The sequence below is a fragment of the Trematomus bernacchii genome, unplaced genomic scaffold (genome assembly GCF_902827165.1).
Source record: "Trematomus bernacchii unplaced genomic scaffold, fTreBer1.1, whole genome shotgun sequence".
Classification (NCBI taxonomy): Eukaryota; Metazoa; Chordata; class Actinopteri; order Perciformes; family Nototheniidae; genus Trematomus; species Trematomus bernacchii.
In genome coordinates this window covers 22,426,309-22,449,924 of record NW_022988043.1, presented here as the reverse complement: position 1 = coordinate 22,449,924, position 23,616 = coordinate 22,426,309, and the positions used below count along the sequence as shown (strand labels likewise).

The window sequence follows — 23,616 nt, the reverse complement described above, 5'->3', positions numbered from 1 at the left end:
AATAAAGGACTTGTTTTGGGAGGCGAGAGTCAGGCATGCGGACAACATGGCCAGTCCATCTGAGCTGGTTTTGGGCAATGGTGGCAGTGATGGTGGGAATGTCAGCCTCCTCCAGGACGCTGGTGTTAGTGCGCCGATCCTCCCAGCTAATCCTGAGGATTTTTCGGAGGGATCTCTGATGGTATGCCTCAAGTGCCTTCAAGTGCATGCTGTATGTGGTCCAGGCTTCTGATCCATACAGAAGAGTGGGGAGCACCACAGCTTTATAGACCAAGATTTTGGTCTTTGCTTGGAGGTCACGGTTCTCAAAGACTCTCTTCCTTAGCCTTGAGAAAGCCCCACTGGCACAGCTGAGGCGATGGTGTATTTCATCATCAATAACAGCTTTTGATGATAGGAGGCTGCCAAGGTATGGGAAGTAGTCCACATTTTCCAGTCTGATGTTGTCAATGGAGATGTTTGGGGGTAGGACAGGCGTACTGCTGTTTGGTGGTGGTTGGTGGAGGATTTGGGTTTTTTTATGTTGATGGCGAGGCCAAGCTGTTTGTATGCTTTCGCAAAGGCTGATAGGATACCCTGGTCCTCTTCCGAGAGGGCTACAAGGGCGTTGTCGTGCGCATACTGCAGCTCCATGATCGATATGGTGGTGATTTGACCTTTAGCCCTGAAACGGTTGATGTTGAGGAGTTGGCCGTCAGTTCTGTACATGATGTTGACTCCCTGGGGCAGATGCTTGCTTGTGAAATGTAGGATAGCAGCAACAAAGATGGAGAATAGCGTTGGAGCGATGACACATCCCTGTTTGACTCCTGTGTCGACCCGGAAGGGTTCAGTTTCGTCTCCACTGCCACTGAGTACCGTGGCTGACATATTGTCATGCAGCAGTCTCAGTAACACACACACACACACACACACACACACACACACACACACACACACACACACACACACACACACACACACACACACACACACACACACACACACACACACACTCTAGATGTGTGTGTCCCCCTTATGTGCCCATCCCCCCATGTGAATCACACCTGGCACACACTCACAAACACACACACACAGAACAACTTGACACATTTCCCGCTCTTATGTGCCCCTCCCCCCACATGGATCACACCTGGCACACGCAATACATGTTCAGTGTCTGTTCTTTGTATATGTACTGCAGTTTTTCATGTATACCAGTAGTCTGATACAATATGTACAGTTTGAAAGTGTGTTCAATGAAATGTGGTTATGATTAAAGGTTTTTGTGTTAATGTAATAGCAGTTAAAACGGGACCGGTCAAATTTGACCGCGAACACCAAAGTAAGGGGGGGAAACGAAGACAATAGGAGGGTTAAAAAACTGTTGATGTTAGATAGCGTGGGATTATGGGACTTGTTTTCATTGTTAAGTCTATCTGACAGGACTCAGGTTCATGGTAAAGATCATGTATTTAATTTGTATTCACATTACGTTCAGTCACTTTACGTCATTTCATGCTAATGAAATACATTAGCTAACGATACACTATTTTGCTAACTTCCTGCCTCAATCTCTGAAGTCTCTGTGTTTCTCTCAGAGGGAAAGGCGATATGATTATGAAAGGGGACATATTCTGCTCATTTTCATGTGTATATCAGTATTTAGTGTCAATGTGTTGGAGTGCTAGCCAATAAAAGCTCAAGTGTTATATAGTGATGTCATCATGTTACGGAAGCACACAAAGGAGGCCAATGCTGCAGAAGCACAAGAACACTCAAGAACTATACAAACCACTACAGGAGAGAGAAACCCCCAAAATGTGTGATAATTCAATGTTTTCAAAGTTACATTTTTAGATCAAATAGAAAGAAGTAAAGACTTGTAATTGATACTACAAGCTTGTTAAAATAAGAATTCTGTCACATGATCATGTTTTTGAAAGACACATTTAGGTATACAGAGAGAACATTTATTTCATGAATTGCTGCTGAAATAAATGTCATGTTTGAGTGTTTTTAAAATATTTTCTGCTTTTAAAAAATAAATAACTCATTCCAAAATCAATGTTCCCAAAAACATTGTGACAATACCCCACTACATTTCACTGTAAACCATTGTTAGTATTGTAAATGATATTTGGGATAAACTATATTTTATGGTTGAAGGTGTAAATGTGACCAAACAGTGACATCAAAAAATCTATATCAGAATAAATTCAGTTTATTTATTATTTATAATAAAAATAGCAACAAACACATTAATGAATTTATTCCCATCGGCTTCTCCAAAAACGTTTTTTTATTTGATATTAGTTGTATAACTGATCATTGTGTGTGAGGCTTTGATGTGTTGAGTGTGTTTTTCTGTTTTTATTCCAGATGTAATACATGTTTGAGACGTTCTTTGTTCACCTTGTCGTTTTTTTAATAACTGCAAGAAAGATTAGTTAACATTTCTTAAACATCTGATTGTTTTGAAGCAAATATGAATTTACCCAAATGTAAAACTAATGTTATTATTCATTATTTATAGAAGCAAGCAACATTCATCTTAATGTTAAAAATGTGTTAACTAAAATCTATATATATTCAGTATATTTATTAGAAAGGTTTGATGTTCACATTGTCTAATTTTCTAAGTTAACTGTAAACTAAGATTATTTTATTTTTCAAAAACCTGATTGTTTTTCAAGCAAAACAATAACTGTTTAAACAATAACCAAAATGTCAGAAATATTCCTTTAAGATTGTGTTGGATCACTGACAGTTATTAAACCCCAAATGAAAACAAATAAGCACACAGCTCAAATTCCATACATTTCTCTTTATTATTATTATAGATATTATTCAAAATGATGTTCTTAAGATCAAAGAAAGAAACTGCAAACGCACAACACAAAGACGTCATTCAACGTCTCTTAGTTTATATCAAAACTGATATGAACATGAAGAATGATTAGAGGCACACGTTCAGAGACACTCAAGTGCAGCATCAGCAACTGGTCTGCATCATGTACACGAGGAAGAGGAGGGAGAGGAAGAGGAGTGGGGGAGGAAGAAGGAGGAAGAGGAAAAGGGGTGGGGAGGAAGAAGGAGGGAAGAGGAGTGGGGAGGAAGAAGGAGGAAGAGGGGTGGGGAGGAAGAAGGAGGAAGAGGAGTGGGGGAGGAAGAGGAGTGGGGAGGAAGAAGGAGGAAGAGGAGTGGGGAGGAAGAAGGAGGAAGAGGAGTGGGGGAGGAAGAGGAAGAAGGAGGAAGAGGAGTGGGGAGGAAGAAGGAGGAAGAGGAAGAGGGGTGGGGAGGAAGAAGGAGGAAGAGGAGTGGGGGAGGAAGAAGGAGGAAGAGGAAGAAGGAGGAAGAGGAAGAAGGAGGAAGTTTGAATAATGATCATGAACTCAAATCAAAGTCTTCTTAGTCCTCTTAAAGATATTCAGTAACTATGGCGACGTACAAAAACAGAGCCATCATCAGTTTGGTGAGTTCCAACTGTCGGCCATGTTGTCGCTTCACGTCCCATCGGAAAGTGGAACTTCACACCTTTCAACACGGAGTAACACTTAATTCTAAGAGAAGTACATCCAAGTTTGTTTGAAAGTGTTGCTACCAAAGCATTACCTATTTGAATTATTCTAAAATGTGTATCGTGTTTTTCTACAAAAGCTCTGGCGTGTTAAAAGTCTAAACATCTGGATAAGTATAACCATGATCAAATACACTTGCAATACATGACATGTTTTAAATACGGTGAAATATACTCATTCAAATGTCCCACTGCTGACCAATGACATTCAGTTTCAGGTAACAAGATCTAAAAAGACATTTGCAGTTGTATGCATGGATCCATGTTAGCAGCGCGCGCAGGGAGTGTTGTCCATGTTTTCCCATGAGACGTGAATGCAGCAGCAACGCAAAGACCGGACAGCAGACGGGAGGAGAACTAGCTAAAAACACTGATGCATTCTGGGATCTTGATTGGTTCAGATTGACTGTAGAAAAATATACTGTAGGTCCAACTTCTGTTTTTGACATCATCTTTGAGAAAGAGAGAAACATGAGAATATTGAAGATTTAAAAACCGAAAGAAAACTATTTGGATCGATTGAGAGCTTAAATCAAAAAAGAATTGCATGTTTTAAAGATTGAATTTGAGAAACTCTTCCACGTGAATCAGACAAATTGTAACGTGATTGTGCTTCATGAAGCGACACAGACCATCATCTCCCTCGGGTGTTTCCACAACCACGTTTGATGCTGCATTCAGGTCATGTTGAATTAAAAACGCCAGCTATGAACTGACATCGAATGTAACATTTTGGTTACTTTTGTAACGTCTGTAACGGAGACCTGTGAAACTAAGGTTTCCCACACATCAGATAGGACTTTAAACGCAGCATGTGTTTCTTTTACAATAATTTGGACTGTAGGAGGATGTGAGTTTGAAATGGAAAGAATTTCAGAAATGGATTGATCGCTTATCACATACAAAATAAGAACGTTATATATCAGAGGTGTTGCTGCTTATTCTCCCTCAGTTTTTCAATTGGCCGTCTTCCTTTAAGGCAGCCGCTTGTTTCTGTTCATTTTGATGAAAATAGCAGAGACATAAAAAGGAGATAATCCATTACACTCAATACTTATTAATACTAAATAAAATGTCTACGTGAGTTTTAAAGCAATGAAATGGCTTTTGGTTTTGAAAACCCTCCTTGTTGGTGCTTTCATGAACACATTGTTGCCTGGTGCTGCATCTCAACTTGTTTTGAAATGGATTTACTCTATGAAGAAATTGTTAAAATAAGTGTTAAAGGGGAGTACACATCACTTTGTTGCATTTCTATCGATACACCATCTTCTAAATTGTTTTGGCTTCTTCACTCAGGTTTTTAAAAGCATGATTTGAAAAACTCATAAAAACAGGTAGATAGAAGCACACATATTTAACCAATTTATAGTAACAGGAAATATTTGAGCTTGCTCTCTCTGCAGGCTGACCATGTGATGTCAAACATGTTGACGTAATGAAGACGTGTGCAAAAAGGTAAAGTAACAGGTTACAAGACATCGATGAAGTCCTTTAAACATCACATCCATCACTGGACATGGTGACTGTCCCAGCATGCACTGGTGTGGAAGTTAAGTATATGGGGGGGGGGTCTTTTGAGAGTCTAACCAGAGAGGGGGACACTATTGGCCGTTTGTTCTCTGTGATTAGAGGGGGTTCTTTTTGGGAAAGACATTTCTTAAAAACATCAGAAAAAAAGTGACAAAAGAATAGAAACAGAAAACTCAACAAGAAAAGAAATGGCACAATTTGGTCAACAACCCCCAGAGTGGAGTCGGGACTTTTTTGTTGTTTAAAAATGTGACTACAGACGAGGAAAACAGAGCGTTCACTGCACAGATCAAAGTCAGACAAAGAACATCAGTTCCTCGCTGGAGCGCTTGATTCGCCCTACCTTGAGGAGGGGCAGTTTCAGAGCCTGGACATAACTGACAGGCGTAACACACTTCAAGTATTTAAACACCAGAAGAACAGACGAGGAGAGGGCGATAGACCCGTGATCTGGTGAGATGAATGAAGCGCACTGAGCCGGGGGGTGTGATGGAGGGACCATCTGGATTTACGCTCTGGATTTACGCTCTGGATTTAATACAAACTGCAGTTTCTCACTAGACTATAACGGATCTGAGAATCTACTGATATACTCCATATTTGTTCTGTTAAACACAACGTTGTTTTGTCTTTGAGATTCAATTGATTTAACAGCAGGGGTGGATAGAGGCTGTCTGAGCAGCAAGGGCGCAAAGAATAAAAAGGAAACCAGCTGCATGTGGTGGGGCATCAGCGTTCAGAAAAGCATGCGAGGCAGCGTTTTCTTAATGATATGCTTTCCTAATGGGCATCAGGTGTTAGCTACCACAGGGGCAGCAAGAGAGACTCATTCCTATCATCCCAAGAGAGGAGGAGGCAAAACAACATTACATTCAGAGCATAAATCAATAAATGGTTCTCAGAAAGCCCCCCCCCCCCCCTCTATGACACCTCCCCAGCTCCGTACAAGCGCACCTAAAATCAACCGTCGTCTCATTTTCTAAATCATTTTTCTAGTTCTTCCTCAATATGAAAACCAACAGCAGTAGAGGATGATGTCACAGCTGTTCGGATCTTGCACATGCTCAGTGTGGTCGACAGTCCGTTGTCTTGGTAACTGTTTATCCACGGATATAACACCATCTCCCGTGTCATATCCCACAATGCCCAGCAGATCCGCCTTATCTCCCGTCGTGATGAAGTTTCAAGTTAAACAGTCGGTAGCTTCTTGTTGTCCCTCATTGCATGTGAGGGGTGTTTGATCTGCTGACCTCTGCAGACCTGACGGGTGGAGCTAGGTGCAGCAGATGCACACAGAGGCAATATGACTCTTAAAGTGAGATATTAGGCGGCAACCAGACTGAAGGCTTCAAAAATGTGAGTGATATGCATGGTGCGTTACACTTCAGCAAACTATATCCAAGGTTACACCTGTTCCCATGACTACCTCCATCACGCATCTCTACCGGATGGAGGATAAAGTCTAAAGATCCAAAACGAGTTCACTGACATGGAAGGACAAGCTATAGTCCTGGTGTTTGAGTGATTCAAATTCATAATAATAATAATTTGATCTTGACCAACATTGTCATCTTTCTCGGACTCATGTACTGCCGCCCAATGGAACATACAGGCTAAAAGTAATGAATTCTGTTTTTGTTTTCATCAAAAAGAAAATAGAACTGGAAGTAGGAGACAAAAACAACCAGTCCTTTGAGATTTCAAATTTTGAAGCTACATTTTAGACCAATCTGAATATAATTAAAAATCAATTAGCGCAACATAAGGAAATAAATACCATGCATCATGTAAAGAAATTAAACTTGTCAATGTGATTGCCGCCTAACGTTCCTTGACGGGACAGTCTGTATCTGAAAAAATAAAAAAATAAAAAAGTTTATTCTGAAGGGGGGCAGGTCTAGCAGACTGTGCTCAAGGCCGCTGCACCGTGATTGGCTGGACTGCTCGTCAGTCACATGCTGCTGTCCTGTAGGAGCGGCTCGATGTCCTCTGCGTCACTGGTGGGCGTGGCCAGAGGGCTGGCGCTCTGAGCGTGTGCGGTGGAGGCGTTGCTGGACTTGCGGGTGGAGCAGGTCTTGGCGTCGACCATTCGGTGGTCATCTGGGATGAAGAAGGCAACAATGAGAGCAAAAAACACGGCGCACGCTCCGAACAGGAAGGGAGGACCGGGGATCATGGCCTTCTGCAGACAGAGAGAGACAAATACATTACGGAGGAAATTCACAAAGGGAAGGGCTGCTTTTGCGACTGCTAACCCGGCATGAAGGGGGAAATAAACCCCTGACTGTGCTGCCACAAACTGAAAAGAAATCCAGTCCAAACCCTGGCCCCTGAGCATCTATCGTTTTTCCAACCCAGTTGAGATTTAACCACGCCCACTTACGCATTACTTGCGTCTACTATCATTTGGGGGAAAAAACGATATGGGTTGTTAATCAGTCAGTGCAGCATCAGTCTTGGAGTTTTCATCACGAAATATGAATCTGAAGCTACAGTCGCTTCATAGAGCATCTTTTTCAAAGTAGATGACAATAAAGCTTTTTTTAATATGAACGAAAGTCACAGTTTCTTTGTCTTTCACACTGTATGTGTTGTTTAAGAAAAAGGGAAATAAAGTTAAAAAAGAAGGTCACAGTTATGCATAGCTGGGGAAATGTAAATAGAAAATAAAAAAATGTATTCACCATGGATTAAAAAATAATGAAGTAGAAAGCAATATGTAGCTTTATAGTTGTTTTGTCACGATTTGTACACGAGTACAGTATTTGAGTAAATGTACTTTGGTATCCTCCAACACTTCCAGAGGATAACAAATATTCCCACTTCTTTTCCCTGGCATTTACAGGCCAGGTGACACTTGTGCTTTTCAATGTGGGTTTTTATCTTACTAGTGTTTTGTATTGTTTGTACGTCATGTAGGAGAGTTTCTCAGTCTGTGGCTTCTGATCTGGTTTCATTGTCTCGTGTCTTACATTTGTTTCATGTCCCGTCTGTTTTTCATGTATTTATGCTATGTTTTTATATAGTTGTTGATGTACAGCACTTTGTTCAACTTTTTAAATGTGCTATAGAAATAAAATGGATTGGATTCCTCTTGCTGCAGACCGCTGGAAGGTTTTCCCTTACTCTGACAGTTTAACAGCCCATATCGTTTTTCCCAAGCTAGAGAAGACGTGATATGACTTTAGTGTTGTTGACATGGGGACGGCGAAGTTCTGTTTATACGTCCATGACACAGTCATGCAGAGCTACATTGATGTGGAAGTGGGCCTGGTTGAATCTGAACTGGGTTGGAAAAACGATAAGAATGTAATACGGGTAAGGTAGCGGCTGACTTCCTGTGTATGTGTCTGTACCTCTTTGTGCTGTGGGGGTCTTCCTGCCACGTGCTGGACGTCATTCAGCTCCACGTTGAATAGGAAGAAGATGAAGCCGTAGAGAGCCGGTCCTAAGCCGTTACATAGACCTCTGATACCTGTGATCATCCCCTGGGCCACACCTGAACAATCACAGACACACACAATGAGGAAGGGTTCAAACATGCATCAACAAAGAAATGGGCAAAAAGAAATGTATCCATGTTCTCTACTTCAGGCAGACACACAGACAGGTGGACAGACAGGTGGACAGACCTTGCTGGTCAGGTGCTGCGCAGTGTGACACCAGAGCAGAGACTGCTGGGAAGGTGATGGAAGACATGGCTGCTACTGTTCCTGCTGCCCACATCATCCTGAAACACATAAGAGTAAACTAATTACATAATAATACATTATAAAGAATAATAATATATGATTCTATAATGATTTCATTTTGAGAAAACAAGTACAGTATGAAAACTGTAAGAAAAGAAAAGGCTAGTAAAATATGATCTTCAAATGTTTCAGTCATTTTGTTTATGAAAAAAGTTGTTTTATCTTAAAGCAAATTCTGTAATGGCATCACTGGCGTTACTTTATTAATAGAATGATAATGCTTCCTTCTTTCTTCATTTTTTTGCAATATTATTTAGTTTGTCAATATGCTTATTTGCTGATTGTTGAGTTATATCCGAGTGTAAGAAAATGTTTTTAGAGAGTACTTGTCCATGGACAAGTGAGTTTGGCAATTTACTTGTCCGAATAAATGTTTCACTTGTCCAAAGCTATACTTTGTGCATGCTGCACCTATTTTAAATATCAACATAAAGCATGCAAGAATCTGGGTTGCTGTAACTAAGGTAACATTTTATTGTTTATTTGTTCATATTTGGCAAGGAACATGCTATACAAGAATCTTCCTCTTGGGGCCACTGGAATCTTCTTCTTCAGCATCGTATTTTACATTTTCCCACGGTTTGAGACACCGCTTACGTAAGTTTAAGTTTTACTGCATCACACATAGGGATGGGTATCGTTTTAACAGTACTACTACTTTTATCGACCCGGTCCTTTAACGGTACTCTTATCGGTTCTTTTGAAGAAGAAAAAAGGTAAATTAACTAAACAAATTGTAAATAATGTGAACATACAGAACTGTAAAAAACAAATAAAAACCAAGTATTTACTGCAAAGACACAGTGGTACAGAGCAACACAGGGGCATACAGGTCTGCTGCAAAAGGCTCAACGGTTCTTCTGGAGGAAGATTGAGGCTGTGGTGGAACATTATGTGTTTAGACAAATTGCTTATATGCTAAACTCTTATTGCACTTTTGGCAACGAGCATTGTCCACATCGAGACGGTAAAGTTTAACCACACCTTGGAGCGCTTAGTTCTCTGTGCCATCTCCGCTGTTTGTTTGTTTGTTTGTTTGTTTGTTTGTGTGGTTGTTTGTGTGGTTGTTTGTGTGGTTGTTTGTGTGGTTGTTTGTGTGGTTGTTTGTGTGGTTGTTTGTGTGGTTGTTTGTGTGGTTGTTTGTGTGGTTGTTTGTGTGTTGCATGCATGTAGCAGCCGCGTGTGTGTAAACTGCCCCCCCCACACACAGACGGGGGAGAGAGATCTCTCGTCTGGATTGGAAAGATCGAAAATACATCATAGACGCATTTTGCAGTCTTTTTGCGTATTAGAAACGGAGTTGGCGACACTAAAACTGCAATATAATGTTTGTGTAGCAATAATACACATGACATCTTTTTTACATGTCTCCAGTACCAATAAAAAGACCGATAACGTCGGAGCTTAACGGTACCACTGTCTTTAATAATTCCACCCCGGGGCCCGGTACCCATCCCTAATCACACATGACAAAGAAGGAAACGTAAAGCGGTCGCAAACAACAATGGCGGACACGGACAATTTGCAAATTAGTTCTGCCTTTTTTAAGCTGAATTTATCAATAATTTGTCAATAAATATGGGCGAAAAACCTCACTTGTCCGTCGGACACGTCAATGGAAAGATGTACTTGTCCGATATTGTAAATAACACGTCCCGGACGATCGGACGTGTGCTTTTTCGCACTCTGCCTTAGTTTGGGACCCCCTTAAAAATGATTAATGGAAGGTATAATGCGCAGCTAGCCTGTCATTATTGAAAAAAGAACATCAACAAGGTGATCAGGATCACAATCTTGAACTCACAATGTTGATTTAAGTATTGATTTAAAAATGATGGTATTGCTTATAGCTTAGATTGTCTGTTCGGCTGGAACTGCAGCGACAGAAACATTAACTTAAAATGAGCAGACCGAGGTTCAATGTTCAAACTTGACCAAGCACTTAGTATTAACCCAAGCCGTGTAACCTGAGATAATGCACTCTCACAGTGGCTGTACTCACCATGGCTCGGAGCCGAAGCCGTACCAGGCCAGCTGGAAGAGCTGGAAGCCCAGACCCAGGAGAACTGTGTTCTTATTACCAATGGTCCTCATCAAAACACTGAGGAAGAGAGTCTGACACACAACAGAGAGAGAGAGATTATGGTACGTGATGAATGAAGTCTCAAACAATCTTAATATTATTTATGTAAATCAGTTTTGGACATTTTCTGATATATGTTAAAACATCTTAAATATAATTAAATTCATGTTTTCTTAGGTCAGGTACAGCAACATAGCTACTGTGTAAATCACTTCCTGTGTTCACTTTTGAGAATTGGGAGAGTTCAGGTGTCTACATAAAAGTCAAATTCATTCCAATTAAGCTGATGAGATCTTGCATAGAAGCAGTGATTGAACAAAAACACAAGTATACATATTTAACCCTAGAACTAGCATCTGTCGGTATGTATATTTTTGCACGTCATATTTATTTGACTTTTGACCGATGTGTAATGCTTTATTTACATGCTGCTGTAATAAAGAAATGTGGAGGATTAAAATGTGTTTTAATCTTTTCTGAACCGTGGTGGAAAGCTAAGCACATTTACAGTACTTAAGTGCACGTTTGAGGTACTTGTAAGTATTTTCTTTTCATGACACTAAATACTTTTACTCTCCTATAATTGATAGGTTAATATAGTACTTTTTACTTCACTACATTTAACATTTTGTTACTTTACACATTTAGATTTTTGCATAATACAATAGTTAATCAAATACATTATATTTAATATCAAACTAGCCAACAGTTTGTACGAGAACAACTAAGGTTTGTTTAATCAGCTATTAAGAGATGAGTAAGTAGCCTTTGGAGACCATTTACATGCACAGAAATATGTAACACTACGGGAAAGGGGAAACCTCCAAAAGCACAATAGGGCCTCTTTAAGTAACATTTCCAAAACAGGACTTGTATCAGAGTATTTACAAAGTGTGGTATTAGTACTTGTACTGAAAAGATCTGAACGCTTCTTCCATCACTGGTTCTCAACATCCATTAAACCAACTCAGTGTAAAGAGTTTCATTTCTGTGGCACTTAGGAGGAAGGTTGTTTGTAGTTTGTCCATTTAGTTTTGGACAGCCAGTGAGGACGGATTCTGTACCAAATCCTCCATGATGATATCAGCTGGTGGTTTGTGTACCTGAGCGACGATAGAGAGGATCCCCACCATGGCGATGAAGGCAGCGATTGCTGCAGGAGAAAACTCAATCACCTGAAACAGAGAGCAACACATCGTACAGCGAGTCAATAATTAACATTCCATCAATGAAGGACCCTCATTGAAACACCACCATGTTTAGAATAAACACACGGATATAATGTATTCATTGAGGGGAACATCAAGGATATTCACAGGCTTTGGAATTTAGAGACTTGGTGGACTGCGGCACGATTCATGTATAAAGTAAAAAATGAAATGCGTCCAGACTGTATCGAGAAGTCGTTTAAAATTAGAGTAACTCAGTATGAACAGAGGAATTTGCAAGCTTACCAAAAGATTAGAACAAATGAAGAAATGCAAACCAAAAGATGCAGTCAAAGAGTTCATTTGTGGAAGAGTTTTGAAATAAAAAGTAAATGTGTAATACACAAAAGATATATAAGAAAATGTGATTATTATCAAACATAAAACAGGATGAACAATAGTTTGGATTGTAATACATTGTGGCGGACTTTGGGGTAGACCTACATTTCAAATGTTTTTTCAAGGCTAGGTGTGACAGAAGAGGGTTTATTCACTAATAGGTCATATGTAATGACTTATTGTTCTATTGTGTTATTTGTAAAAGTTAAAAACAACAGGAAAAGTAAACGTTGAAACACTGGACCTACATTTTTGCATCCATCAGTGATTTAGTCAGCTATTGTTTATTGACAAATGCATTGTTTATCATACGACTTACAGTAGAAGTTGGACACTTTAAGCATGGAACTTTTATGGTAAACAAATAGCTATACTTCAAGTAAAAAAAACAATATCTTGGGCCCATGTTTGGTACATGTTTTGGTTGCCAAGCGGAAGACCAGGGTACGAATCTGGCCCGGGATCATTTACCCACGTGTCATCCCCATTTCAATTCTGTCTCTACAATAAAAGGCATTGGTTGCCTATAAATATATATTTTTTTAAAACAACAAAAAAGCAAGATCCCCTGAAAAAGAAAAGTGCCTCTGATAGAAAAAGACAAAACTGCTTCGTGTAGCCCATTATACATTTTTGTTCCTAATTTCCTTTATAGAAAAGAGGGCCTGTAAATGCACTGAGAACATTTGAAATGGTGACTCGAATGGAGTTGGTGCCATGCCATGGGTTAAATAGTGTTCATAGTGCAGAGAGATGACTAACAGCTGTTAGTTGATCCAAATATTTATTGTTCTTAGAGACAGTCCCTGCTACTTTCTGGCTGAGATCAATTTGATTGGCTGATCTGAGGGAAGTTATTGCTGTATTTACAGTATTAGCTGAGCCTGTGGCCCATAGCAGTGACCGTGAGTGTATTATTTATTCTGTGAACAAATACTGTCACTCGGCCCGGGTCCTGGATGGCTATGAGGTAAGGATGAACACTAAATCTATATTTTATTGAACTCGTAACATGGACAGGTGCAGTATACAAATCAGAGGAGATGCAATATTTGTATTTTAATATCTCTTTCAATGAAACAAGAATAATAATAATAATAATAATAATGTAAACATTTATTAAAAATGGCCTCATATATTGTAAATTAAATCGCATTTGCAGTTACTATATTTTTTTCAAATTGTTGAGCACTACATTTCAGGTGAAAATTGTTTAAAAAGTTTGTCCTTTATCATCCCACCAATGCAAATCTAGGTTTGTGCAATTTATTATGCGATTCAGCTCAAGTTACCGTAATGAGTCCTTCTGGTCACCACAACTCAGGAGGAGTTAACACTGATGCAGCCGTCGACCCACTTTTCTCTTTTGTTTTTGGTGTGTGTGTGTGTGTGTATGTGTGTGTGTGTGTGTGTGTGTATGTGTGTGTGTGTGTGTGTATGCGTGTGTGTGTGTGTGACCTGTTTCAGGTAGAGGAAGAAGCTGGAGTACTGTCCAGCCTCGGGCAGGTAGGACAGGAACACTGTGACGCAGATCAGCAGCACCGTGCTGTCTTTCCCCACACGACGTAGAGACTGCACACAGAAAACAATCAGCGCTCACTACAACTTATCAATAGAGCTGTCAATCAATCAGACACAAAGAACCCCATCAATACTTCACCCAAGCAGTGTTTAGGGCTTTACCATTAAGCTGCTACAGATCAACAATCATTTAGACTGTTATAAACATTAGGGCTGCCCCCTGGTAGTCGACCAAACGTTAGTCTGCTAAAAGTCTTAGTCCAGCTAAGTAAACATTCGGGGGCTGAAAACATTTTGTGAGGTGAAAACATTTATAAATACAATTTATCCTTAAAGTTTAAGATATTAATATAAATGATAATAATAATAGGTCAATTAATCGCTTGAACTGACGACTACTGGTCAACAAGGAACAACATGCTTTGATGTTGTGCCTCCTCTGACCTGCTGTGTCATGGGGTCAGCTGGTGAGAACACACTACATGTGACCTGTGACCTTTGACCCCCCTTTGTCACAGTGTGTTGTTTTCAGTCTTTGTAAACTCACAGCAAACGGGTCGGCCTGCTCCCAGGAGATGGGGAAGCCCCAGGACGTCAGCCTCATCTTGTCTGGCAGCGACTCTGGGACCACGAAGAACACAAAGGCGATGTCCAGCACAGCTATCACCGTGGCCAGCAGCACCACCAGGCTGTCCCCGTACTGCGCCGACAGGTAGGCCCCGATGGCTGGGCTCGTCACTAAACTGGCCGCGAAGGTTGCAGAGACCTGATGAGACACAGAGAGAAAAATATAGACGTTACTGGGGCTGCTGTCTTTAACTTTGTCTAAAAATATAAAACAAAACAAAACAAATGCATTAGAATACAAAAACTGCTCAAACGTGTATTTTATCACTTCGTCATAATGCGAGTGAAACCACAAGACCATGCGCCAACTATCATTCGGCATTATTGTGCGATACACAACACCTAATTCTTTCAGGAGATGACAATATTCAGAATTTAATGAAAGGTCATGGACACAGCATGTTCAGGTTTTATAATGTACATTTCAAATGTAGCAAATGTTTTTATTAAAGTTTTGCAAACTCAGAACAGTAACTGTTATGGTACACCATGGGAACATTATGACTACAGTTGGAAAATAAGGGAAATGTAAGTTATTTAAAACAGCAGTCGTCTTGGGGGCTTTAATGGGATTATTAGTGGAATATGCATTTTCATGAGACATGTCAGAGGCTTAGTAAGACTATTCTCTTTCTGCAGACTGGAAGAGTTCCAAACCGCCTATCTTCAGGGACTGACCAGGGAGCAATGGCTGAATCGGTGGTTATAAGTAAGTCAGCCTTCAGAACGCAGCAACGTGCATGTCAGGTGACGAGGAACAACCACTCGCAGCCCAAAGATAGCTTCCATTGCGGCTGTTAATATCAGTCTTTGGTAAATACGAGGAGAAATTGATCATTTTAGTGCAAGGCTAATCATAGCTTTTAGATCTGTCCCCCTATATTTATTTTATGAGCGCCGCTGCAAAACCTTACACAATCACTACCATCCTCTCCTTACAATGTATAGGTGCCAGTGCCCCACAAACACCCACACCTCTATATACCGAAGAGCAGAGACAGAAACGGCTGAACCTTCATGTGTCAACCACTTTGTCAGTCAAAAACCATTACTCGTTTTAGAACCACATTTTTTAAGCAGCATCATAAAACAGCAAGCACAGCAGGGGTCAGGGACCAGAATGCACTGCTTTAGTCTCTTGGCTCAATCACTATTGGTCTCTAAACCTCAATGCTATAAACAAAGACAACTCAAGAGAGTGCACATTTGATCTTGTACTTCCTGTGACCTGGTTCTCTGCAGATTTCCATAATGGCAGGAAACACCATGAAAGCGCTCTGCAGGACCTCCATTGTGTACCCACAATGAGCTATTACAGTAATCTGCAGTACTGCTCCTACATCATCTGCACGTTTAAAGAACATTCAGACAGGTATTAGAGCTGTGAGGTAGCGTTATCCTAGAGCTGTGACGTGCTGGTGTCCTTGGTTGTTGTTGCTCTGTGGAAGTGAAGTTAAACCCACTTCCTGTCACAGTCAGAGTGATTCAATCTGCAGGGTGCAGCTGTAGTTACCAGTCCGTAAGCCGTGCTTCTCTCGTGCTCTTCGGTGATGTCGGCTACGTAGGCGAAGATCACTGAGAATGTCACTGCGAAGATCCCTGAGACTGATATCAGAGCGAAATACCACCTGCACACACAGAGAGACACAGTATATTTACAACACTTTGCAAAGCAGGACAACTCACAATGTCTCGATTCTGTAATTCAATGCATCTCTGATTTCGAGGCGTCTGTAATCATCTTAAATACCCTCATTTCCCGATAGTTCAAAGTAGAATGTTCAGGTGCAGAGCCACAGATTCTCAGTTTTGAATTTGTGTAGCTAGGTGTAAAAATAAACTGTACACATTTTTAAAGTGATGTGTTTTTGTATCCCTATAATCAAAAACTATTTTCTCTTTCTCTTCTCACATTTTGTTTAGCAATTGATGCACAGCACTGTATTATTTAGAGAATGACTGTCATTGAGAGCTGCAAAGACAGCCGTCTATGACTTGTGGACAAAGCAGATGACAAAACATAAGTGTTATTATGCTTACATAGCAGAAAGTCGGGGCAAGCCACAGAAAATCACAAAGGCAGACATTCCGACCTATTCAAAGAGCAAAAATAATTTAAAGGGGCCCTCTTATCCTTATTGTTGGAGTTGTCCCTTTACTTGAGTGTGTTATATAGGTTTTTGTGCATGTCAAATCCCGGTGTTCCCTCCAGAGGGAGTTACTGATGTTGGTATCATGACTTTTAACTGGTGCCCTCATGGCATCTAAAACAGAGACAAAAAAATGATAGTTTAATTTTGAATGGAAGATTTTGTTGAACTTGATGCACAGACCATGTGACTCACAGAAGCTTGAGAGTCTCGGTTTAATGAAGGGATTTGATATTAGTTGCACTTTTACAGCTGTAGCACAGTACAACTACAGTACTACAGACTAGTGTAAAAGCAAAGAGATTTCAGAAGCAATTTTGACCGTCAACTGAAACAAAAACAGATTTATTCTCTGAGGATAAAAAGATAAATATATATAAATGATGTTTTTTTAATGAGCCCTACTCTGCATTTTATATGTTGTACAATGTTTTTTCAGGGTTATGCTTCACTCTACTTCTGCTCATGTTTCATGGATGAATACAGTGACTGTGCACTTTCCATGAAGAACACATAAAGACTGAAGGGGGGCTGTGAGACCAGATTAAAGAGTGCTTTCTAGCTGAGCTGCTGTCTGCAGCCTACATGCTGATCCTCAGCTGCTCACATGAACAGCATGTGACTGTTCAAACTCCAACAGGCCGCAGCCTCTACCAGCTCTACTGAGAACAGGGCACTAACCAACCATTACGTTCATTAGTTCAAAATCACCTTCACCATTATGTTAAAGTCACAACTTTTGAATCCCAGAACAAACACTGCAGAACTAGAATCCACACAATAAAAAACATTTAACAACAAAATCTCTTTAAATTCTTTTTTTAAACTTAGTTTTTGTTTATTAACGTAACTCTGATGTAAATAACTCCTCATTTCATATTCAAGAATCAGCTGTTCCTCTTCTGTTGTGGTTCTTTGTAAGTGAGGGACAGGAATACATCCAAACACAGAACCCTGCGATGCCAGTTGGGACTCTGTGTCATGGACATAATGTGCACAAAAACAGCTTTGACCCAAAATACTGCTTAAACCTCCCCCACTGCATCACACCGGCTGCTGCTACAAAATATTGTAGAGACTTTTTTTGGACAGAAAACAATTAAAACTATAAACAGTTCCCTTGAAAGGCTGGGGATGAACTCAAACAGGTTTCAGTCATCCAGAAACCATCACCCAACAGACAAAGATTGTCTTACCAGGGGCTGATCCTCATGAAGGGGATGGGGGCACAGGTGAAGAAGACTGTCATGAGGAGGAAGGACTTCCTGCCCCAGATGTCCGACAGTGCACCAATCAGAGGAGCCGACAGGAACGACAGGAAGCCCTTTGCAGGAACACAGTAAAGAATATTGGTGTTAAGGAAAATGCTAGTTAGGATCTGTTGTGCTTTTGTCACTATAGCGTTGTGCAGGAATGAGTCCTTAAACATGGGAATGAGTTAGCATTTCACCCCTTCGGGTTCCCTCCTCTCGCAGTCGATGTTTTTTTGAGTGTGTTTATGTGTAGAAGTCTTAAATAAGGTATGTGGTTAACCCAAGCAGAGGAGATTTTTACCTTTTGTTTTATGACAAAGGTGAGTAAATACCTCACTGGTGAATGACTGAAGCTTCCATGTGTCATAAACCACTGTTTGCTAATAATGGCGCATTTCCACTACAGCGCGGAGCCCCGTTTAAGAGAGCTGTGACGTCAGCGGCCCGTCTTTGGTTGGGTTTCCACTTGGCCTAGTACCGGCCGGCGGGTCCTAATTCACAGTTTTTCTGGCCTCATAAAATCGCGGGTCTAGGGCCAGAGACAACGAGGCTGAGTCGGGCTGAGTATGCTAAACTAGAGAGAGCATCGCTGGCAAGGGGGCTACAACTACAACAAGATGGACATATTTGACCGTGATTTAATTGTAGTACACGTTTCAAAATGGTGCCGAAGTAACAACATACTGATACCGGTTAGTAAAAACCATGAATTAATGCTAAGTCTGCAGACAGACGGCAGGTGAAAAACCTTTTAAAATGCGTGTTTTCTAAATGGAGATCGGCTAAGCTAACGCAGTATATGCTCTGATATTTTCTGTGGTTCTCATTGAAGATGACGTCACGGCTCCGCCTACACTGCGTTACTATAGATACTACCCCAGTTCCTAAACTGTAATGGAAACGCAGCATAAAGTGAGCCAGTCCTAACAAGGCCTAGCCATACAGAGCGAGGCCAAGCGAGGCCCTGTAGTGGAAATGCGCCATAAAAGTGACAGAACTTCATCTTGACGTCATCACGCCCACACAGCTCTGTCTTTAGCTTAGCAGTGGTGATGGGCAGCCGTGGGACAGTGAGGTTGTTTGTTAAAAGCATTGCTTTGGCTTTTTATTTCTGCCCATTGCATTTACTGGTGTTAATATTTGGAAATTATCACACTGAGAAAAACGTATAAAGTATCATGCGTGTTGGCCACAAAGCTTATTTTCTGCAGTATGCCTAAACCCAATGAAAACATCCCATTGCCTATTGTTGAGGGAGCCCTTGGGATGCTAACTTCCTGGTCGGCCTAGAAAAATACATAGTCACTGCTCCACTCTATTGCCAACAGTACAGAGACGAAAGAAATCGGGGAGATAGAGTACATGTCAGATGGGACGTAACATTGCTTGATTACGATACTGACATATTTAAGAGGCTGGGTTTCTTCCAGTTTCTTTACTTTCATTCATTTAGGCACAGATGGCTGCAGTTTTTAGCCCCGTTGCATCCCTTACACAACAATGGAGCCACACCTTGAGGTTTACAGATTTTAAATGTTGGACAAAAAGATCTCTGGTATCAGATCAGTGTCAGGTTCAGAGTGGAGGTATCAGAATCTGGAGACAAAAGTATCCCTGCCAATATCTGTGTTAGCAGCTCTGTTTCTATTATTTAAAAGTTCCATTTTGTCGTTTACATGCAAATAGAAGACAGATTACAGATCACTATCTCCTGTTAGTATTTGCTTCTACAATCCTCCAGAGGTTAATATGATTGTGTCTGAGAAGTCTTACCTTCACACCGTGAACCAGGCCGTTCATGAGGAAGGTGTGCTGAGGAAACGTCTCACGGAGGACCTGAAACAGTAACACAATGTCCTGTTCATATCTTTTGAAAAGAAATAATGATATCTGATTCTGGAAAACATAAACCCAATAGCTAAAGCAAGCAATGAAAAATCCTATCCCAGCAATTAAGGACTATTTAGCATTTCACTTTCTATTTAGAAAATCAACCGTCTGTAACTTTTGACACGCGCGTGCACTTTTTTGACCTACCCACCCACTAATTAGATTACAAACAGACAGCTTTTGTTAAAGCTTGTTGAAGCAGAAACAAGCAGCTTTTCAACTTTTCCTCCACTAGCGTTTTTGAAGTTGGTGCTTTGTCCGAAAGACAACTGGACGCTGAATTTTCTTTAGAGCTATCAACAAACAAAGCATTTGCTTCCACAATAACTGAACGGTCACATTGGTAACATATCAGATTTTCATATGAACAATAAGATCAATCTACTCATATATATCATCATCAACATGGCTACCACCTTTGACTCTTAGCCAAGTGCTTTCTGGTTGGCTTTGAGGCATTTTATATGTCTAGGCCTTTTATTTTGAGATTTGGACCTGGATTGGACAGAATCTCATTTTAAAGCCAGGCTTATGGGAACTCGGTAGCTGGTGTCATTACTCGTCATAGGCGATTTAAAAAGTATTACATTTTAATTTGTGTCAGGTTGGCTATCAGTCCTATTCAAAACTATTAAAAAAGTTAGCATGCCAAGCCGTAAGCTCGTCTGGCAAACATCCAGCTCACTGGACTAACAGTGAAACTGGATGCTGAAGTTTTGTTGTGGTTTGTTGTTGTTTGCCATGCGTTTACTCACGGTCAGCATGGGTGTGGTCAGCAGCCCCCATGCGAAGAACTCCAGGAAGATCACCACCACCGCATGAGTCACTTTGGCCCGGCCTCGGCCTTGCTGCAGCGAGAGGAGAGGCAGAAACATTAACTATTCATCTGTGGGAAGTAACCTCACTTCCTGTACAATCTGATCTAATATCTTTTACCAGCAGTTTACTCCAACATGATGCATGGTTACAGTAAGGCATAATAACCGCTCTAATGTTTCTTCTTATGTTGGTGATCCAGAAAAAAACTTTCTATCGCTGTTTTCATACTGGTTAAGACATGTATAGAAGGAATTCAAAAGCTAGAGGAAACAAAATCCACAATAAAAAGTGGTGCAAAAAATAACATACTCTGACTTTTGGGAATTGATCAGAAAGGTGATAGATAACATCATTATTTGCAGCTCTAGATTATTTGGATGTGAAGCTGAATGCATTTTTCACTTTAGGATAAATAGTCCAGTTAAAGAGTTGTATTAGCCGGGTGAATGAGATGCCTATATGCAGTCATAGTTACTGTCATGTCCATGATGCGTTCCATGACAGCCAGTGTCTCATATAACGTTATGAGCTTGTACAATACAGTAGAATGTCAATTCTGTAGATGAAGACAGTACATAAAAGGACTAAATTACATCAAAATGTACTGCAAAACAAATCACCATAAGGATATATGTTTAAATTGTGCAGCTCTCTCTTAGTTTCATATATTATATACTTTGTGAAAGTATGGGGGAACACCTTTATATGTATTAAGAGCCAATTGGAAACACATACCAAGACCAATCCAATGTTCATGCTACAGTAGAGTGCTGGAAGATTTCTAAATCAATCAGACTACTGCCAACCAACTGAGGCACTATTATTTACCTGTATTCTTTAAAAAGTTGTGATATAGTTAACTCTGCACTATTCAGAGGTTGTTGGAAATTAGAAAGAGCCGATTAATTTGTGCTATGAATATTACTCTGTAAAAAACACTTTGTTTACAGTTTGAATTTGAGTAGCCAAAAGTTGGAAGTGGATATAAATATGACAAGTAAAGAGGAAGTATAACAAGCCTACACCTTTGAAGTCAACTGCTTGTTTTGTTTGAGTTTGTTGGTACAAAAACAAAAGTATATAACGGGGGTAACTCCAGCTCCATAGGGCTTTTAGTTACACCTCCCGTCAAAAGGAGCAAGGCCTACTGAGAATATAGAGTATTCCCAGGTTTATTGTTCATACACCTGACAGAGATGGACAGGGTTTGGTAAAGAGAGACTGGTAATGCAAAGTAACGCTCCTCTGAAATGTTATGGCACAAGGCCCGAGCGTTGTGTGATGATGGGAAGATGAATCTTGCTTGTCTGGTATATCAAATCAAACTGTATCTGTATAGCACTATCATACACAAAGTGCTTTACAAACCAAACACATCAAAATAAATAAAAACAATACTATGTCATTCTTCAAAGGTATAACTTGAGTAACACATAGCTTTGAGATTAAAAAGTAAACGTAATTCCCACGCAGGACTGCATAAACCAGGAATAAAAAGGGATAAAAAAAGAGAATACAATTAGAGTAAAATAAGAATAAAATATAATTCAGTACAAATTCAAATTCAAAAGGTGGGTCTCTTAAAAGTATTGTTGTGACATAAGTTAGGTACATATTGTACTTTGGAAACGTACATAAAGATACAATTGTTTTTTAATATATATTTTTTGGTGAAATCATTACTAAAAAAGGACCGAAACGAATATCTATAAACTACTATTGCACACTCATGGGTCATGGATGTTTATATTTGTCAACAATCACAGCAGCATCTAAAGCTGACTGCTGAACGAAATGTCCTCAGGTGTGAACAAACAAGCTTCACCTAGCATTTGATCTTCCTTTCTCTGGAGTGACAGCTAACGTTTGGATCCGTGAAACAGCGCTATTAGTTATTATGGTTTACCTGACGCAAACAGGAGTTAGCTGGCTATAATACCTAGTGAAATAGGTTTAATACATGACTGGATTTAAACGAACAAATTAACGGCACCACACATTCTAGCTAGCTAAGCTTCTGCTACAAAGCTAACCGTGGCTCATTAGCTAGTCAACAACTCCCAAACAAATGACTATTGTTTTCTGTTACAGCTAACTGGTTAGCTTAGTTTTGATTAACGTTAAAGCTAGGGTGTTGCCCTGCAGTTTAAACCGACCGAGCTAGAGCACTTACCGATGCCCGGACCAACATGTTGTCGTTGGCCTCGGTTGCCGTTTTCTCCCGGTTCATCTCACATCTTGCCGTAATAATGTTTACATCGAGTCCTTGTTGCTCGGCATCCTCCTGTGGTTTCTCCGTCTCTTCCAGGGTGTCCCGCTGCTGTGTGAATTACAACTACGTGTATGCGCTATCATGGACTTTAAAGTCTGTAACCGGTAAACGCAAGCGGTAAACCGTGAAGGCTCGGCGTCTTGCTTTTACCAAAATTCCTCTGCTCTGATTGTAACTGATCCTAATGTCGCCGAGTTTTTCTACACCAGGGTGCCCCGGCTGAGCGGTGCAGTCAACTCCTTGTCGTCGTTACAGTTAAATGCAAAACACCGCCCTTCGGGACCGTCTCTGGTAGAAAAACGAACACTATATTTCCCCGGCTTCAACCAATGAATGACCGTAAAACGCGAGCTGTTCATAGATCAGTTCTAGAGCAGACAGTGAGCACCATCTGCTGGGCCATCGTCCACACTACAATGCAGATGGGGTTTTAATTGTTTCCACATATGAAGCGGACAGCATCGTTAATTTTAATATCATAACACACTAAAATCAAAAGATTATTGTGGCATTATCTTGATGTTAGGACTCAGTCTGTGAGAAAAAGAAAAACAGGTCAAGAGAGAATATCAGTATTTGGCAGGAAGACATGGCAGCGGACCAATCCATT

At 40.4% G+C, this 23,616-nt stretch overlaps 1 protein-coding gene across 1 annotated transcript; it reads right to left on the bottom strand.

The window, feature by feature from the left end:
* Positions 1 to 4,804: 4,804 nt before the first annotated feature.
* mfsd14bb (major facilitator superfamily domain containing 14Bb) lies at positions 4,805 to 23,238 on the bottom strand. The gene is made up of 12 exons (XM_034117782.1): positions 22,908 to 23,238; positions 20,671 to 20,763; positions 19,799 to 19,861; positions 17,969 to 18,096; positions 16,136 to 16,250; positions 14,543 to 14,761; positions 13,933 to 14,046; positions 12,031 to 12,102; positions 10,847 to 10,959; positions 8,725 to 8,822; positions 8,449 to 8,591; positions 4,805 to 7,274 (listed from the first exon to the last, which is right to left on the bottom strand). Exons 1-12 carry the CDS (start codon positions 22,962 to 22,964, stop codon positions 7,044 to 7,046), a joined length of 1,446 nt encoding a protein of 481 aa, XP_033973673.1. The 5' UTR covers positions 22,965 to 23,238; the 3' UTR covers positions 4,805 to 7,043.
* Between the last annotated feature and the right edge of the window lie 378 nt (positions 23,239 to 23,616).